Raw genomic sequence first — 16,351 nt, forward strand, 5'->3', positions numbered from 1 at the left:
AGCTATTCAAGGCAGAGCCGTCAGGTTCATAACATCAAATTACTCTCGATTCACAAGTGTCACCGCTCTCAAAACAGATAATGGTATCCAAACAGTAGAAATCCAGAGGAAAATAGCCCGGCTGTCTGTCTTACATAATCTTTATTATTCTCCATATTTCGAAATTGACTTGAGTTTGCTTCCCCGACTTGCGCGTATTCATCATGGATGTTATATTACCTGCCCTAGGGCTCGAACCACTACATTTATTAAATCACCAATCCCATTGGCCATCTTAGAATGGAACACATTACCATCTTCCGTAGTCACAATTAAAGATGCAGCACTTTTTAAGGCTGCTTTGTCTGATTTCTTTATCTAATTAACACTTATGTTACACCTGTGTGTTATCTATGTAAGATTGTTCTATTGTTGTTGTTCAATTTTGGATGCATCAGTTGTACCCCCCTTATGTAATGCCCCTTCGGGCTCTTAAGGTAAACAAATAAATAAATAAACAGCGTAGCATGGGTGGCGAGTCAACTTTATTAAAATCAAATTCTGACCTGTAGGTGGGAAGCAGCCACTTGAAATCTATTATTATCGCGTGTGATTAGGGTTTCTTGCCCATTGTGCGGCAACATACAGAGCTACAGCACCACCACAGATACACATACATAACAAAGTTACGGTAGTATAAATTTCTCTATTTATTTCCCTGGGGTGGTTCAATCGAAATTTCATTATATTTGCGACGGGTATGCTGCATAATCGATTAGCAAATATGCAGTTTTCTTTCACAAATATAGTTTTGCCGACAGTGGCAGCGACTACGCAGTGGCTACAGCAACAGAATCTGTAGCTGTTCAATCAGCAGTTCTAATGAATACAATGTCAATATTATGACCTACTAGATTATAACGACCATGTCGTAATCGGCAACCCCTATGAGGTGCCTGTCCGCATGATCCGCTAGGAGAGCTACACATTGGCCTGCGAGATCTACATCATGATTGGACAATGAAAATTTGAATTTTGAACGCGCAGAAGCGGACGTACAACTACCGTAGCAGACGACGGCAACAACTCCTACGAGAACGCGTAGAATGATGATGATAATAAACTTTTGAAAGAAGCATCTCTCGTGGGACATCCACCGCTTGTACAAAAATACTAAGGTAAGCTGAAGTACAAGGTATTGTAGAAATTGGGGAAGCAATAACCGGGCCGCTGAGTAGCGCCACCGCTAGCCTCCAAATGCGGCGCTGGGAAGGGGCGCCTATGACGTGGTCGCTATAATCCAGTAGGTTGTGGTCAATATTCATAACCTCTGTAGAATTAACAACTTCACGCATAATAACTTCAGTCTTCATGCACATGCCACTGCAGCGAGAAAGGTGCACCAGGAAGTTATATGCCACCTTTACTGTTTTTGCCGAAAAACACGTTAGGTATGAATGCATGCCTCATGAAAAGAACCCAAAATGTGTTATGTGCAGCGACGTTTTAGCGGTATAAATGCGTGCAATGACTATGTTACACATAGGGGGAATGTTCCTCTCTATGTCAACAAACATGTAAGGGTTCTTTTGAATTGTAAGCTTTCAGAAACCCTGCCCTAACGCTTCTATGCTCACGTTAAGCGCAGCTCTCGATAATTAGCCTGTTTCATCAACATCTACAATGTTATAGTGTCCGCTGATAAGGAGCTTCGACTTGTCAGGTAAAAATCATTTCTTCTTACTCTGGGCAGCCACTTTCTGTGGGCTTGTGAGTTCTGCCCTTATCACAATGGGGGTGGCTGCCCTTGCCAGGGCACCACCAGCCTTGAGGGCATTGAGTTCGTCCTGGATTTTCTCCAGTCCCTGTTGTTGAAGCGAACAATGCGGGCATCAGACAGTGCTGGTACCGAACTCCCAGATGCCCTGGTGGCAGGAGGGGCTGCTGTGGTGACAGCCACGACCTGCGCTAGCTCTTCCGAGTCGCCGATGCTACACGGTGCCAGCAGCTCTGAACTTGTCACCTCAATGGACGAGTCAAGGCCGGCAGTAGAAGTGTCGTTCAATGGTTGTAAATCTGCAAGGAATACGGGGCATTATAACTTACATTTGCTTCTTGCACATGTACTTAAAAGCGGCGTACACAGGCGGTGCAACATGCTCAGCCCTGTCCGTACTTCTTGAGTTAAGCATCCTCTGTGACAGGTCAACTTGTACAGGTCGGGTCTGCTCATAATTCTAAAGATGTTTGTGATTGGTTTAGGCGGACAGAATATGCCTCCTAGTCACAAAACAGTGCGCCCACACGCTTCAAACTGTTGCTTGTACTCTGTTCATATTGTGAGAACACTAATCAGAGACTATGTACTGAGACAACAATTGCATATTTTTAAAGCACACAAAATATTCACATAACACATAAAATATTCCTGTAAAGAAAACATGTGAATTGGCTTCCCTGTCTTGCCTGATGCTTGCTATCTTCTTGTATGTCCCTACCTCAATGTGTGTACTCGGGGGCAGATCTAGGATTTTTCTGAGAGGGGGGTCCAGGACATCTTGACCCCCCTCTAGATCCGCCCATGTGTGTATTACACTATTTGCTAGTGGAAAAGTACCATGTGACTGTAGGTCTTATGTTGTCTCGGTGTGGTAAACACAGATTGCAATGTTGTCTCCTTCTTGTTCATCTTTTATGTGTGAATTAGAAATGCAAAGGCAAGACCATCATGTTCTTCTCGTTCACATGTACTCCATTCAGTTGAATCCATAAGGCTTTGGAAGACGTTAAGTACTTTTGCACTCCTTTGGAGTAGCTTGGGATATAGGAAAGAAGTGTATTGAAAACCCATGATATGAATGCACGTGCATACTTAAGGTCTAAATACTAAGTGAATTTCAGAATAAAGTTGAAGCAGTTAGGAGCATCTAGTTTTAGTGATGTGCAGAGTGTTCACTTCATCAGGTCGCCTGATGAAGCATATTGGTGGACCCAATGGCGTTGTTATTTTTGCCCATTTATACAGAGAATGGTTAACATTAGAGCCAGCCAACAGGCAAGATCTCAAGGAAAAACAACAAGTAAGAGCAAGCAACAGTTCATTTTAATTTAGCATGGCATGCTGTCACATGAGCAACCATACATGTAAAAGGTTAAAAACACTGAATGGTTTGCGCTGGTACATAGATGCCAAATTCGTTCATTGTTCACTAACAAATGCGGATGTACGAAGCAATGTTCGAGCATGCAAGGTTTTGTATTTATTTCGTAAGTTGCGCAGTGAAATCAGAAACGTGTGCCATGGGAACATGTAAGCTTTCACATAGATGAACAAACACGACCCCCAACTATTCTCTGTGCGGGCATGCGAGCTTACGGCTTCATACATTCGCGGCTGTAAAATATTCCAACGTTGCACAATAATGTGCACGGAAGTCTGCGATGCCATATATCTAACACGCACTCGGGCAACCCATCATCGCTGACAAGACCAGCTGAACCACACTGCTAGCAAGAAACTTATTGAATTGCGCATCATACAACAGCACATGACATCCTAACTATTACTCACTCAAATGCTCAGCAACCGGATTGCACCACAAAATCAACTAGGTCACCGATGCTCACCTGAGACCTGTCCGAACGACACACCTCACAATGCATAGAAATCAGTGGGTAGCGGTCCGATGCCATTACTTTCATGTAATCGAGATCGGATGAACCTTATCTAACTTCGGGAACTAGTAATGTATCTTCCTAGTTCGCGGCCACGAAGTGGATGTCTCGGCAGCGAAAACGTGACACGGAACTGCTTTGCATCAGTCTAAGCGTGTCCTTGTAATAAAACGCGATCCAGACAACCGATCGCTATGATTTCAAAACACTGCAGTAATTGATAAAGCCGGGAAAAGCATCTGTGCCTCGCAATAAGTCCGAAACAAGCACTGTAACATTGTCAGCCTCACTGCTAGCTGCATACTCCATGCAGCACCGCACCTCCGCTAAAAACATCGCCGCTCAAATGAAACGAAAAGACTCCAAATCAACGTAACAATGGGCCCCAGGGAATGCGAATGCAAACAGAAAATAAAGAAGCTACAATGTTTTTAACTACCAAGTAAACATCTAGGCCTAATCACACTGCAGTTTGTGAACTGCCTCGGAATATGCCTCACTCCGCAGTACACAGCATTGCGAAAATATTTGGTCGTGGATGCGTATTTGCAGCTGCAAGGTCAAAATGCGTCATAAACTTCTGCGTGAATAGCCGAACCGTAGATTTGCACCAGACGAAGCGGACCACATTGACCACATGCCCTCGCTACCGCGTACGTAATTCCCGCTTGGAGTGCCACGAAGACGCAAATCGCCCAGTTATTCTTAAATGACGCGCCATTTGTAGCCTACGAAGACAGGGAAATTTGAAACTACAAAACTAGTGTTCTTTCCCACACGCTGTTAATTTTGTACAATATGCAGTATGCTCTCCGTGTGCGAGTAGATATCCAGATAAATTGGAATATCACCCACGTGACGAATTTTTGTCCGTGAAGTTTGTTATATTTACTCCGATCACGACGCCAAGCGATCGACCATCCGGACTTATCTACATGGACTTTAATCAGTGGCTCTATATTTTGCGATGTTCAAGAAAATTGGTACAGCGTTATCAGACCGAGCTACAGATTCAAATTCAGCCCAAATGTATTTCATTCAAATGTGTTTACCTGAATTTTGTGAAAGCATCCTGTGAGCTTCAAAATCACGCGCCCTCCATTACCATCCCACAATTCCACCGCCACTCCCTCTCCACTCCGCGAAGGTAAGGTAGGCGGGGTCTTCGAAACGCTGAGCATTGCCTTTCATGATTTCCAAGAGATTCCCAAAGTAAATGCGCTGAGAACTGCACGAACAAATTTTGATAACTCGTAAAGCAGTATACAAATAAGCGCTTAGGTGTACTACCTTATTCAGAAAATCTAAAAATGTTTTATGAACAAAAGCTCCCGACAGCCAATGAAAGCGTGTAAACACTGTAGGCCTTATGTTCTGCTTGGGTATGCTGGTACATGACATACCATATAAGGTATCATATTCCCGTGAATGTGTGTTCGCCTTGTTTTGTCAGATGATATCATTACGAAACTTCTGGACTTCCTTTGAGATGACCAGTTTATTAGCCATTTGCTCAATTTTGTTAGAAATTGTAATGTTTACAGAGATCAAGGTATAAGGCTGTGACACAACAGTTCGCTATCCGCAATGGCTGCAGCAGCTGGTTTTCGGCTACAGCTTGGAAATTTAGCACTTGCAGGAGGTTCACCAAAGGATCAAGCGGACAGGTAAAGTATATGGTACATAGAGAATCTATGATTGTGTAGACACGTTGAGAATTCAACTTAATCGTTGCCAAATACGGCTGTGTGCTTTGATTATAACTGATGACAACTCGTCCGAGAAAAGTAGTACATGATTTTATTCTATCTTTACACCACACTCCTTACCCTAATTTGTTGCAGGTACCGAGCAGTCCTTGAGAGCATATTGAAGTCAACAGATGACGATTTAATCGAAGGCTTGAAGATATTTGTTGAAGCAAGTAAGTCGTTTATGAATGCATTGTGCTTTCGAGGAAGAAAGGCCATGCTTCCTATTTCCTACACATAAGTAACAAGAGGACAAACTGTACATTACGATAATTGAAACAGAAGAAAAATCTGCATTTTACCAGGAACTCCACAAACAACGCTACACTCATATTGGAGTACCTGGATAAAATGAGAAAGTAGAAAATGCATAAACCTTTTGTACAAGGTTTGTGATGTATGCATGCTATGAGCAGCACATGTGGTGCCACAGCACATGCTCTGGCAAACAACTGTTGAATGTGTCAGACAGTGTCAGAGTGGGGCCATTTGTTGTGGGTCAGGTTCACCTGACGCCATTTGAACTTTCTTACAGCTTTGTAAATGAGGATTTCGTTCAGACACTAAAATCTGAATTCTTGCAATGGTCATGCAACATCGCAACAGGGTCAAGTTCACATGCAGGTGATCATAACAACGTTATGACATGTGCGTACAAATCATTACAGTTGTCAACGAGAATGTGAGCCTGGTAATATCCCGTCAACTCCTAACCGATGTGGGCACACATTTGACTAGCTTACCCGACGACGTGTCCAAGGCTGTTTCCCACTACACACTTGACAGAGTACAGCCCCGTGTTGTGTCTTTCGAGGAACAGGTACGGGCCAAGTGGCAAAAATTGTTTTGCATAATTTTTTATTACATTTCAATTTTCTAGGATCTCTCTGTGTGTTCTAGTGGCTGAACAAAAAGTTTTTATTGTTTTAATTTCCAGTGGTGCACATTGTAGCCTGTTTTTAAAGTCTATTGAGCAGCACGTGCAAATGCAGGAGGAGTAACGAGTGTGTGTCGTGTGTGCAGGTTGCCAGCATTAGACAGCACCTTGCTGACATTTACATGAAAAATCAGAATTGGAGAGATGCTGCAAACGTACTTGTTGGCATTCCCTTAGAAACCGGCCAGAGGTAAGTGGCTATCCATACACTTTCAAGTTGAGAACTTCATTTCTGTTTCAGTAGGTGCAGATTTGTAATTTTTGTCTTAGGCAGTATTCTGTTGACTACAAGCTGGAGACCTACCTAAAGATAGCAAGGCTGTATCTTGAAGATGAAGATCCAGTACAAGCTGAGGCCTACATAAATCGAGCATCCCTGCTTCAGGCAGAAACCAAGAATGAGCAGCTCCACATTTACTACAAGGTGCAGCAATTTCTGACATGATGTAGCTGTATGTTTTCTTCTGCTCAAGTCAGAAGTGTGAATTTCTTGCAGTTCTGTTTGGAGGTGGAAGCCAGTCACTTCCCCCCGAGGCATGTAGGAGTTTCTGATATAACCACCATGTGATTTATGGTCAGCCTCATGGTCAGATTTATGATCAACTCGGAGAGCGCCCTTGGGGCCCAATGGGCACTAACTTTAAGAAACTGGAGGTATTCATGAATGATAGTGTTCAACGTCCCCACAGAAAGGTTCGTCTTTCGAGCCAGTTCGAGACATGTTATCCGTCGGTCCTTGAAGATCAGGCGCGCCACAAGTTGGATGTTCTCAGGAGCTCTGACACTGGGCTCTGAGCCGCCCCGGCCGGGATCGTCCTGCACTGATGACTACGGCCGTCTCGAAACAGTTTGCACCACTCAAACGCTTTGATGCGGCTAAGTGTATCGTGGCCATACTGAGCCTGAAGTCTTCTGTGAATTTCAGACTACTTTACGCCTTCATTCACGAGAAACTTCATGACAATTTGCTGTTCGTTGTGCGCACTCACCTCATTGTCGGCCATCTTGTCCAGCACGTGTCTTCTGTTTTGCACAAACTTTGAACCACCACGTGGTGAACGCGGAGGCCTGTCGCGTGTGAAAATGACGAAAAAGAAGTAGCGCGAGCCATTTGTACACCCAGGAGACAGAAAGTCCTGGTTTGACTTGAACACCCCTCGTATATATTATTGTAACTTAAGGTTAAAGTTACATGTTTTTGTTAAATTTAATTTTTATGTTTAAGGTAAGAAGTTGTAATGCTGTAGAAATAACCATGGTAGGCCAAGCTACAAAAATATGAGAGCATTTATTCTCCTGTTCCACTCTCTCTCTCTCACCTTTCTCTCCTTTTTCTCATCGCAGACAGATACATTTAAATGTGATAGCTTTATAGGGCCGTCGTTGGCGGTAAATGTTTGGCAAGTCACCTTTTCAAGTGCTGTTAACTTTCAATTGAAAGCCTTTTCAAGTGTTTTGTGAAATCATTTACACTTTTCTTATTGCTACTCTGGTGGTTACGCAGTTTCAGCGTACCGCAAAACACATTCCAGCGATCACATGCTGGTGACAACACTGTCACATGGCGTCACATGGCCCTACATACGTATAGCCACGGACGGACCTACACAGTGATTGGCACTATAAAGCTGTCACCTGAAAACGTGATTGACATAGACTCATATCCAGTGACAAAGCAATGTTATCTTCCAGCTAGTTAGTTACATGTAGAGCCTGAAGTTTTCGGGAAATATTTTTTTTCTAACTTCGGGGGGTAAAAATCTGTTAGAGGTAATCTATAGAAGCCTCTTAATTATGAAAGCAAACATAGTATTTTTCTCTCTTACTGGATGCAAAGAGTGTTTCAACCGACTACCGCCTACCGCAGGTCTGCTATGCCCGAGTGCTGGACTACAGGCGAAAATTTATAGAGGCTGCACAGAGGTACAATGAGCTGTCTTACAAATCTATCATCCATGAAGACGAGCGCATGACAGCCCTGAGGAACGCACTCATATGCACCATCCTTGCTTCTGCAGGTCAGCATGTCTTACATTGAGTATATATCAACGATGAGTACATTAGGAGAGACTCCAAGTGTGTTATATGGATGAAGCATGTAATGTTATTTACAGCATAAAAATGCAGTGCAGTCCTGATACAGTCTTGGATAACGCAGTTTGCCGTATTATGCCAGTATAATTTTTTCATGTTATTTTTCCACATCAATTCTTCCATAGAAACAGTTTTTTTTTTGTTTTTTTTTTCTGCATCAATATGGTTTGCCAGTGTGTGGGTTCCTAGCTGATACACCTCACAATGGGTGACTCAGATGGGAAATATATTTTCGTGTGCAAGACAGAAAAAATGCACTGAAGTTTTCCTCCACACTTTCTATTGACCATGCCCTTCCATAGATGCTGCTGCTGTGCGTGTGTATTGCAAACTGTATAACAAAACATGAGCCGAGAGTGAAGTTAAAGTCTGTTTGACCAGCAAGTGCCACATCAGCATCGCCTACTAAAACAGAGAGAACAACAATTAGGAAATTACAGCGGACGTGAGGTTGGCACAGACAGCTCTACACGGACACTGCCGAAAAAGTGTCAAATAAGATAAAACCAGTCTGCTATTGGTAACACAGAGATGTTCTATGACTTGAAACAGACCTACATTGAGTTCAGATGTCCATGTAACAGCAATGGATCAGGTTGAGCATGGATAACCCTCCTAAAGAAAAGTGTAAAGGTTGTTCCTCCAATGCTCGGGAAGTTAAACTACCTTTTCTGCCCTTGCAACAGAGCACTGTGGTAAAAGGATGCCCAGTCGGGGTCCTGCAAGCACCGGAGCCTCGTAGACAAAAATATATCATGTCTTTGCTGTCCGTCTCTCGCCTGAAAATAAAGTCACACTACTGTGGTTTTACTAGTCTTCGATAAGCTCTACAGTGAGTTAATGTGGATGCTAATATTTTGGAGCTGGTCCAAAAGTGAACTCCTGTCTGGGGCTGATCAAAGTGATTTGTCGCCGTCTTAGTTTCACGTTTATTAGGCATTAATCGATAATTTGCTACAGTGGACATGAAATTTTAGAGAAGTAGGTCCTAAAATAGTACTAACGTAGCTGACTTGCCACATCTGAACTACAACACGTTTTCAGTTGGATTTTCCTCATCGGAAATGTCTGGCATTGGATCTGACTGCGAAGATATCGGGAAGATATGGCTCGGGGCTGGGGCGATTCCAGCTCCGGGAGAGATCACTTGGCTCTGAGGTGCTAAGAAATTTCACCTTACACCTTCTTCCCTCTCCACCCTCGGATTGACCGTCATCGACCGTCCTATTACCATCAATCAGTTAGACGCCATCTGCACGATCTGCTCACAGAGAGTGAGAACCTGGCACTACGCAACTGTGTCGCACAATCCTTCACATGAAACATATAGTGACCCATCATGTGAAACCAACGGGGTCCCCAATGTTCTGCAAAGCACACTGAATGGCACACTAACAGTTTGGCTACATGGTTGAGATGGATTTCATTCTCATAGAATGCAAGAGAACAAGAGTTTGACAGAGCCATGCGGAGACGGCCACTCCATCAGCTGTCTAAGAGCCCATGTACAGTGCTGGGCTAAAGTTTACGGAGGTCTGTAAGTCTGTAAGGTGTGCCGGAGCGTGTTCCGTAAACATTTGTCCAGCACTGTACAGCATGTGCGTCACTTTCTCCCCAATTTCCTGGGGAAAGAGACAATCTTCAATTTAAGTCTTGCAAAGATTTATCATAAAATTCCACAACAGGCAGACGACTTGCTGAATATGGATTACCATCATTATCCTTTTGGGCTGTTTTGAGTGCCCGCATGTGCTCTTCGGAGCACAGAACACAGCACACGCATCTTAAAGATTCTTTGACAAAGTCAACCAACAAGCTCCGAGCCTGCCTTTCTGTGTACATTCATGACATTCTCGTGGTCGGCTGTCCTCTGTCATCAGGAATAGCGTTGTGTTCGCACATACAGATCTTTTGTGTAAATTCTTGAACTGGTGGAGGCTTGTCAGTACCATCAACCAAAATCAAGCTTGAGTTGGTGGGCTCCTTAGAATGTGTTCAGCCCTTTCTAATCCTGTGTTCTTCTCGTCAATCCTGCATTCTTCTAATAATCCTGTGTCGTTCTTAATCCTTAATCCTGTTATTCCTGTTCCTGTTTTTAATCCTGTTCTTATAATTCTGATAATCCTGTTCTTCTTAATCCTTCTATTAATCCTGTGTTCTTCTCATCAATCACTTTACTGTTACACTTTCCTTGCAAATTTTGAACAAGTTTTGTGTGTATAAATTTGTGCTTTGACAAGACAGATGTGATGTGATGTCAGATATTTTTCCAATGCTGGAAGTTCATTCCCCTGTTTAAGAATGGCTTCTGTTCTATGTTCCACTCAGGTGCACATTGTGTGAAATGCTTGCTGTTCAACTTATGCAACCTCTTTGCAGGTCAGCAGAGGTCACGTATGTTGGCCACACTTTTCAAGGATGAAAGATGCCAGCAACTCCCTGCTTACAACATACTGGAAAAGATGTGTGTATTTATCGGAATCTCTTACTTTCTGAAATGTGTTTGTCATGCAACTTCCCTTCTCCAGGTATCTGGACAGAATTATAAGAAAAAGTGAGCTGGATGATTTTTCTGCACTTCTTCAGTCCCACCAGAAAGCCACAACTGCTGATGGTTTGTTGTCTTCTTGCAAAGTTTTCCTTGCCAAGGTCTTTGTCATTTCACTGGCATGTGTGGTATTTGAGGTTTCTGCCCCCCAGCAATGATACATGGATCCAGCATGAAACACAAATACAGACATCGCAACTCCATAATAACCCCCTATCAGAAAGCGTGATGGAAGGGCCCACGACTTACTTCTATGCATAGAGACCTGGACAAATGACAATCATCTACAGGAAATCTGGGCTAAGGGATACTTATGACAGAAGCTACTAGAAGTGCTACTTCACATTATTGGGGAAAGGAAATGACACGTACATTACCGCCATCATGGCTGGTGCCGTTTGTACACTGCTTCCCGTGCACATGCAACCCTTTTCATCATCGTTAGCATTGCCGCAGTTTAGGAAAAATCACGTTGAATACTGCAGTGCCAACTAGTACAGCTTGGGACAAAAGCTTACGGAGCACCAGGGTGTCTCATTTCTCCATTGGGGCGACACCCTGTGAACAAACAGAAGCAGACACATGTACTGCGAGATGGATAAAATAGCCATTGACCCGTTTCTTATTCGGTCTCTTCCTGACAACTAGAATGGGACCGCAGTGATGAAGAAATATGCCAGTGCCGTGTTCCCTAAACTTTTGTCCCGAGCTGTACCAGGTCCCATAGCGATGTAGCGACCACCAGAACTGCCACCCTGGTGCTGGGGGCTTTGCGTATGTCTAGATCACCATGTCTAGTAGTACGTCAGGGCAATGGCGGATCCAAGCATGTAATGTTATTTACAACATAAAAATGCAGTGCAGTCCTGATACAGTCTTGGATGACACAGTTTGCCGTATTATGCCAGTATAATTTGTTCATGTTATTTTTCCACATCAAATTCTTCCATAGAAACAGTGTTTTTCGTTTGTTTTTTTTTTGTGTTTTTTTTTTCTGCATCAATATGGTTTGCCAGTGTGTGGGTTCCTAGCTGATACACCTCACAATGGGAGACTCAGATGGTCCATGTCCGTGAGACTCAGTCCATGTACAGTGCTGGGCAAAAGTTTACGGAACGGAATTCTTGAACTGGTGCAGGTGTGTCAGTACCACCAACCAAATCAAGCTTGAGTTGGTCTGCTCCTTAGAATGTGTTCAGCCATTTATAATCCCGTCTTCTTCTTAATCCTGTTCTTGTTCTTCCTATTCCTCTTCTTAATCCTGTCCTTCCTATTTCTGTTCTTAATGCTGTTCTTATCATTCTGATAATCCTGTTCTTCGTAATCCTCCTAATAATCCTGTTCTTCGTAATCCTCCTAATAATCCTGTGTTCTTCTCGTCAATCGCTTACCTATTGTTACACTTTCCTTGCAAATTTTCAACAAGTTTTGTGTGTATAAAGACCCCCCCCCCCCCCAAAAAAAAGAAAAAGTCAGATTATACATTGGATTTCCCTCTCTCTCCTCCCTCATTATGTGCTCCGGCAAAGAACAACCGTGCTGAATGTGCACTGTGTAGTGCTCTCCAGTGGCTGAATTGGCACTTTGCCAAGTTAGTTTTCGTTTTTTTTGTTTTTTTTTGCAAATCAGGGGTTAAAAATGGGTTTTGCCGGGTTTAACTCCTAAACACAAGGCCCTAGCTATACCTGCGGACATCTTGAGAACTTCATACTGTTGAGGATTAGACAGTTATATGCCACAATTTATGACTGCAAAGTGTAATTAACTAGTGTTACAACAAGCAGCACTGCACAAGATGTCACTGTTTCCTTGACCAGTTTTTGTTTTGTTTTGCCAGGTTCCACAATTCTGGACAGAGCAGTGGTTGAACACAATCTACTTTCTGCTAGTAAGCTCTACAATAATATCACGTTAGAGGGACTCGGGGCCCTTTTGGAAATTCCACCGGCAAAGGTAATGGAACAGCAGTACAGCTTTTTGAACGGTACATCACAGAGCCTGTTGTTACAGAAACCATGAGTCGTTCCTGGTTTGGATTGCGTTTTCTCTAGCACATAACTACACAAAAATAGCAAAAGTTACATTATACAGTTACATGATAGTCTCACATGCATAACATCATGTATCAAGCATATGCTATAAACTTAAACATGTAGCAATTATAAACTTGTGATACATATACGTGCATACTTATGTCAGAGCATGTGATATGTATAGCCATGACGTAATAAATGACCAATGCATGAGAATCTATTGTACCTACTTTCACATGTCATACTTTGGGATGAGGCTCGTAATACTCTGTCTTTACTCTCTTCGCCTGTTCATTTCCTCCTGTAATAATTCTTTTAAAGGCAGAGAAGATAGCATCACAAATGATCACGGAGGGACGGATGAACGGCTATATTGATCAGATCGATTCCATCGTGCACTTCGAAAGTATGTAGTACTGTCTTGCCTCCATTCTTAGTTTGTTAGTTCCCTTTATGCTCATGTAAGGGAACAAGCATGTTTTCCCAAGTGCACGGTTGCACATGGTCTGCTTTCCCTAAACAAAGGGTCAATTAGTATAGTAAAAGTGAAGTGAAGTACAGGACATTCCCTGCTCTTGCCTTTATCCATGCCACAGATGTGCAGTGGAAATTGCATAATTTGAAGTTTGAAGTGTACTGATTTTGCATTAAATGTTACTTCTAAGTAGTTAAGAAACCAGGATATCAAATTAGCAATGTTTCACCGTAGTCCCTGCAATTTCAGTTTTCCTGAATATTTGTTTATCATAATTTATATATTATCTACAGGGTGTTTCACCTAACTTGATAAAAATCATATTAAACAATGTTGGACCAACGATATCTATCTCGGGGGGGGGGGGGGGGGGGGGGGATTTTGCCATTACCTCTCATTTCTCATTACCTCTCAAAGTTTTATCAAATTTAGTTTGTAAGAACTTGAATTTTCCCATTTGAACTCTGAAATTTGCCAAGTCAACGCTCGTTCTTTTTTACAGAAACAGAAAACACACGCCTGATTTACCCCATACAGTCCCTACCACTTTGGTAATAGCTGAAAAAGATTGCGGAAACCGTCGTTTCGAAGCGTGTCAATTGTCGGGAGACCAGAGTCCTCCGTCGGGTTTATGCAAGATTGAGGCGGAAGAAAAACTGTCACCCGCTCCTTCCTATTTCCTTCTCGCTCTTATTTCAGATAACTTTGCATTGCAACTGTGCTGCCATTACCAGCAGAAGCTTAGAAAGGGAAAAGTGAAAGGGCAGGTACATGGCCTCTTCGCATCACTTCTTTCGGAGAGTTGAGCGCGGCCTGCAATTTGCGCGCCTCGAAAGGGCAGTTTTTGCAATTTTTTTTTTTTTTCTGGCTATTGACATTGTAGTAGTGAATGTATTTTGCAATAGAATGGGGTAAATCTGGCATGCACTTTCTATTTCTGTCGAAAAAACGTGAGGTTGACTCGGGAAGTTTTGGAGATCAATTGGGACAATTCAATTTCTTACAATTAAATTTGATAGAAGTGCCCAGAACTCGTGGCAAAATCTCCCCCGAGATAAATAGCGTTGACCTCATAATGTTCAGACCAGTAGATTTTTAAATAAGATTTTTAATTCGTTAGGTAAAACACCCTGTATATTAATAACGTTGTTTATTAATGTGTTTCATACCATGCTGACGTGAGCAAAGTATAAATACAAGAACTTGAAAAAGTTTCCTTTAAAAAATGATTAATTTAATGCAAGAGGTAAGTAAGTAGTACATGTGCTTTCAAGAAGTCACTTATGGGTTGTCAGCATTTTGTCATTGCACTTCCCTAGGTCGAGAAATCCTCCCAACATGGAATCAACAAATCCAGAGCTTGTGCTTCCAGGTGAACATCATCATAGAAAAAATAACTGCCTGTGCTCCGGAATGGATGGCTCAAGCTTTGGAAGACCAAATGGCAACTTGACATTGTCTTTTGTGTGTTTCTAAATAAATGAGTTTATTGGAGTTAGAGAACTAGGAGGTTGAAAGGAAGAGGTGCATAAAGACATGTGCAAGTTGATGCGTAAGTTTTTGGCATTGTCTGTCACAAGCAGTAGTACCCTTTTTCTCTCGTGACCTCAGATGTGCTTTTAATGCCCTGTGGGGTAAGCAATCAGGCCTAGACAGTCACAATCTGGGAACTACTGAGGACAAATGTCACTTCATAAGGCAGTGACATCTCTCCTCTCTGGAGCCGGTACAACCCCACCCCCCTACAGGCCTTGCACCAACTCAGACCATGAAAAAGTAAATCAAAATTTCTTCTAGTTCTTATGCCCGCACTTCTGTCTTAATAAGCTAACAGCTGCATGGTGAACACAGCAGCCAGAGTATAAACTGCTCAGAGCTTGGTGGCTCTACGATGGTGGCATGTTCAATGGCCATTTGTTGCAATTATTGGCCATGCGCCACCAAGTGTGTAACTTGTCAGAGAGCATTGGATCCAATGCTCTCCTGCAGGTTGACACGTTTGGTCGCTCCACGAGCATGTTCGATGGCCGTCGGTTTCAATTATTTTTGGAATAAATGGCCATTGACCATACACCTCCAAGCGTCTAATGTGCCAACTAATCAGAGCATTGCATCCAATGCTCCCCTGCAGGTTGACACTTTACGTGCTTGGTGGCTCCACGAGCATGTTCAATGGACGTCGGTAGCAATTATTGGAACTAATGGCCATTGAACCAGAGCCGTATATGGAGAGACTTTGGCCATTAGGAGGAGCCTAACTTGATGCGCGTCATGCGACGTCACGGCTAAGCCACCTCCCTCGCCGTGCTCTATTGTTGTCCCGTTGTCAGCCGGTCGCCGACGCCATATTGATGCTGATCGTTGTTTACGATGGAGGGAAGACACGTGCGTACATTGTACGTCCTTCGAAAGCCCTTCGTCCTTGAACTCTTTCAGTTTTGCAACAAAACCCCCTTATCAGAGGCGGCTGTGGGTCATAAGCCGGTTATTCCTGTAGATTGCATTCATTGCAACAACAAAGCTGACGGACAGCATCAATATGGCGCGCATCAGATGGCTGATAGGCGGATTCTGCTTTTTGGGCGGCGCAACGACGACTCTGACGTCAAAATAGGCTCCACCAACGGGCGGCAAAAGATCAGAGAATGGACAAATGGCTCTGACGTCAGAGTCGTCGTTGTGCAGCCCAAAAAGCCTGAATCCAAGCGAAAACCGCTTATCAGCCAGCAGGTAGGCGCCATCTTGATGCAGTTCATCGTCTGGTCGGCATGTATATACTTTTGTCGCGCTCAGTGTAACCTACCAGGGTCGCCGGCTTATGACCCACAGGCGCCTGTGAAATGGGGGTTACGAAATTGA

The 16,351-nt window shown here is 43.2% G+C and overlaps 2 protein-coding genes across 5 annotated transcripts in view; one reads left to right on the forward strand and one right to left on the reverse strand.

The window, feature by feature from the left end:
- The window catches only part of LOC135368578 (protein lin-54 homolog), a 20,987-nt gene extending 16,195 nt beyond the window's left edge, over nt 1–4,792 (reverse strand). The window contains 3 exon segments of the mRNA XM_064601960.1: nt 1,724–1,840; nt 1,843–2,055; nt 4,707–4,792. Coding sequence (XP_064458030.1) covers nt 1,724–1,840; nt 1,843–2,055; nt 4,707–4,725 — 349 coding nt within the window. The 5' untranslated portion in view covers nt 4,726–4,792.
- Nucleotides 4,215–14,986, forward strand: LOC135368580 (COP9 signalosome complex subunit 4-like). Of its 4 annotated transcripts, none has more exons than XM_064601963.1 (12): nt 4,215–4,307; nt 5,199–5,321; nt 5,499–5,578; nt 6,074–6,225; nt 6,429–6,532; nt 6,613–6,766; nt 8,210–8,360; nt 10,816–10,900; nt 10,965–11,050; nt 12,822–12,937; nt 13,339–13,423; nt 14,812–14,986. In XM_064601963.1, exons 2-12 carry the CDS (start codon nt 5,242–5,244, stop codon nt 14,943–14,945), a joined length of 1,227 nt encoding a protein of 408 aa, XP_064458033.1. In that variant the 5' UTR covers nt 4,215–4,307; nt 5,199–5,241; the 3' UTR covers nt 14,946–14,986. The 4 variants fall into 4 exon arrangements, with proteins under 4 accessions (XP_064458033.1, XP_064458032.1, XP_064458031.1 ...); XM_064601962.1 differs by lacking the exon at nt 4,215–4,307 and adding an exon at nt 4,538–4,801; XM_064601961.1 differs by lacking the exon at nt 4,215–4,307 and adding an exon at nt 4,818–5,065.
- Nucleotides 14,987–16,351: the final 1,365 nt, after the last annotated feature.

The sequence above is a fragment of the Ornithodoros turicata genome, chromosome 9, assembly GCF_037126465.1.
Source record: "Ornithodoros turicata isolate Travis chromosome 9, ASM3712646v1, whole genome shotgun sequence".
In the NCBI taxonomy this organism is placed as follows: domain Eukaryota; kingdom Metazoa; phylum Arthropoda; class Arachnida; order Ixodida; family Argasidae; genus Ornithodoros; species Ornithodoros turicata.